The sequence below is a fragment of the Physeter macrocephalus genome, chromosome 6, assembly GCF_002837175.3.
Source record: "Physeter macrocephalus isolate SW-GA chromosome 6, ASM283717v5, whole genome shotgun sequence".
NCBI lineage: Eukaryota > Metazoa > Chordata > Mammalia > Artiodactyla > Physeteridae > Physeter > Physeter macrocephalus.
In genome coordinates, this window is record NC_041219.1 from 43,844,088 (window position 1) to 43,847,008 (window position 2,921).

The following is a 2,921-nucleotide window of genomic DNA, read 5'->3' on the forward strand; positions in this document are numbered from 1 at the left end:
TTTGCGGTACGCGGGCCTCTCACCGTTGTGGCCTCTCCCGTTGCGGAGCACAGGCTCCGGACGCGCAGGCTCAGCGGCCATGGCTCACGGGCCTAGCCACTCTGCGGCATGTGGGATCTTCCCGGACCGGGGCACAAACCCGTGTCCCCTGCATCGGCAGGCGGTCTCTCAACCACTGCGCCACCAGGGACGCCCCAGAGTCTAAGCTTTTAAGCCTCCTTCGTCCTGGCTGAACCTGTCTCCTCCTTGGTCAGGTCAGGGTAGCAGTACCTGCTCATCAGGGTTTGGGGAGGGGTTAATGAGGAAGCCCAGCCCACTCTGGTTCACACTAGGGCCACACTATGGCTTCTTTTCGTGCTCTTTGCCCTGAAGTGGAGGGCCTGGCGCTGTGTTGAGGCCATAGCAGAGGTGACCATAAGCTACCCACTCACGTGGTACGGACAGGGTGAGAGAGCAGGGAGAAATCAGAGAGGACTTCCTGGAGGAGTCTGCTCCTGGGGACATGGGTCTTGGTGCAGGTTGGGAGCTGCATTCTAGGGGCCTGAGGCAGAGAGAAGCCATGCTTCAGGGGTGCGGTGAGCCAGGGTAGCTCTGGCCTCTGGCCCTGCGTCAGCCTGTCACCTGTGACCCCAGGTGCTGCTGCGAGTGAAGGAGAATGAGCTGCAGTACCTGAAGAAGGAGGTGCAGTGCCTCCGGGATGAGCTCCAGATGATGCAGAAGGTGAGTCCCAGCCGGCCAAGGCAGGGCGTCAGCGGGGTGGGGAGCCCCTGGATCCAGCTGTGCCCCATCTTGTGAGCACCTGCTCTGTGCCGGCCACTCCTGGCCTCATCAGGCTCTCCCCGCGCCTCCCCCACGTAGGTGTCACTATTCCCATTTACAGACAAAGAAACTGAGGCTAAGAAAGGTAAGTGACTTGCTCAAGGCCACATTTGCTTTTATTTAGTCAGAAAATATTTATTGAGCACCCACTATGTGCCCAGCACTGTGCTGGGTGCTGGGTGACAGCCGTGGACAAGACCAAAACCCCTGCACGTGTGGAGCGTGCGTTGCAGTGAGGGATAAGCCGTGTTGCTGGGAGTTGGGGGACCAGGATTCGGGGCCCAGTCTGGCCCACCCTTGGTGCCATGTCCCTTTGTCTTTGACACCCGCTGCATGTTGGTGGCTCTGAAGTGTGTGTGAGCCAGACTCTTGGAAAGGGCCCAAGCACTGGGCCAGGCTGACCTGGTTCTCCTCCCAGCCACTCACTGCTGTGTGGTCTCGGACAAAAGCTTCACCTCCCTGAGCCTCAGCTCTCATCTTGAATGGGATGAAAATGACGCTGAAACCTGTGTCACTGGGTGGAGCCGGGGGCCATCTAGGGGGGCCACCTGGAGGGAGGAGGCCAAGGGGGCAGTGGAGGGGCCTGGCTGCTTTGTGCCGGCAGGTGGGCAGGGCCAGGAAGGAGGGCTTCGTGCCCTCACAACCCCTCCCCGCCCCCCAGGACAGGCGCTTCACGTCGGGAAAGTACCAGGACGTGTATGTGGAGCTGAACCACATCAAGACGCGGTCGGAGCGGGAGATCGAGCAGCTGAAGGAGCACCTGCGCCTCGCCATGGCCGCCCTGCAGGAGAAGGAGGCCGTGCACAACAGCCTGGCCGAGTAGAGGTGGGCGCCCCGGGCTGGGCGGGGCCTGGAGGTGTGAGCTAAGGCTCATCCACACCTGCCTCCCCCTGCCGTCTGGGCCAGGGCACTTCCTTCTCCTAGCCTCCGTATCCCTTTCCGTAAAGGGGGACAGTGACACCAGCAGCTCGGGGTTGTCGTGGGGATCTGGCAGACTCAGCCAGAGGCTGCTTTGTAAACTTGAGCATGTTTCTTCAGAGGTGGGCCAGTGAGTTCAGGGTCTGATTTTCGCCCTGTCCCCGCCATGTGACAGCGGGTGCTTCTTAACACAGAGCCACAGCCACAGCCCGAGCAGTCCACACCCCTCCTCAGGGCTGGCAGTGCCCTAACTGATCTGCCTGGGCTTGGGTGGCAAATCCGGTGTGGCCACCCCCTCATCAGACCCAGCAGCACAGCACGCCTCGCTAATCACCCACAGCGTTCCTTCCTCCGTGCCTCACACCCCAGACATCACTGGAGGCCGTGCTCTGCCCTACTTCTTCTCACAGTCATCCCTGACTTGGCAGGGTTTGAAACATTTTTATGATGCCTTTTCCTATTGCCCTGTCTACCTGGAGCTTCTGCTTTCTAACACATCCTTGGGGACTTCCTAAGGCACTCGGGAGAGGCCACCCTGTGGGCCAGGCTTGGGGAGAAGCCCGGAGGAGAGGATCTGGCCCAGCCTTTGGGGCCGAGAGGCATTGGAAGGACCTGCCAGCCACCCTTGCCTGGCCTAAGCCAGACTCCCACACTCTTTTTTTTTTATTGAAATGTAGTTGATTTACAATGCTGTGTCAGTTTATGGTGTACAGCAAAGTGATGCAGTTATATACAGAAATACATACGTACATTCTTTTTCATTATATTTTATTACAAGATATTGAATATAGTTCCCTGTGCTATACAGTAGGACCTTGTTATTTATCTGTTTTGTATATAGTAGTTTGTATCTGCTGATCCCAAACTCCTAATTTATCCCTCCCCCCACCCCTGCTTTCCACTTTGGTAACCATAAGTTTGTTTTCTGTGTCTCTGTTTCTGTTTTGTAAATAAGTTCATTTGTATCATTTTATTTAAGATTCCATGTATAAATGACATCATAAGATATTTGTCTTTCTCTGTCTGACTTACTCCACTTAGTGTGATAATCTCTAGGTCCATCCAAGTTGCAAATGGCATTATTTCATTCTTTTTTATGGCTGAGTAATATTCCAGTGTGTGTGTGTGTGTGTGTGTGTGTGTGTGTGTGTGTGTGTGTGTGTGTGTGTGTGTGTGTGTGTGTG

General features: G+C 56.0%; 1 protein-coding gene across 2 annotated transcripts in view; it reads left to right on the plus strand.

The window, feature by feature from the left end:
- TRIOBP (TRIO and F-actin binding protein) overlaps positions 1 to 2,921 on the plus strand; it is a 67,768-nt gene that overhangs the window by 63,846 nt on the left and 1,001 nt on the right. For both annotated transcript variants that reach the window (XM_028490612.2, XM_024127356.1), the window contains 2 exons: positions 634 to 720; positions 1,481 to 1,644. In XM_028490612.2, the coding sequence (XP_028346413.1) occupies positions 634 to 720; positions 1,481 to 1,642 (249 nt within the window). In that variant the 3' untranslated portion in view covers positions 1,643 to 1,644. The remainder of the gene's footprint in view (positions 1 to 633; positions 721 to 1,480; positions 1,645 to 2,921) is intronic.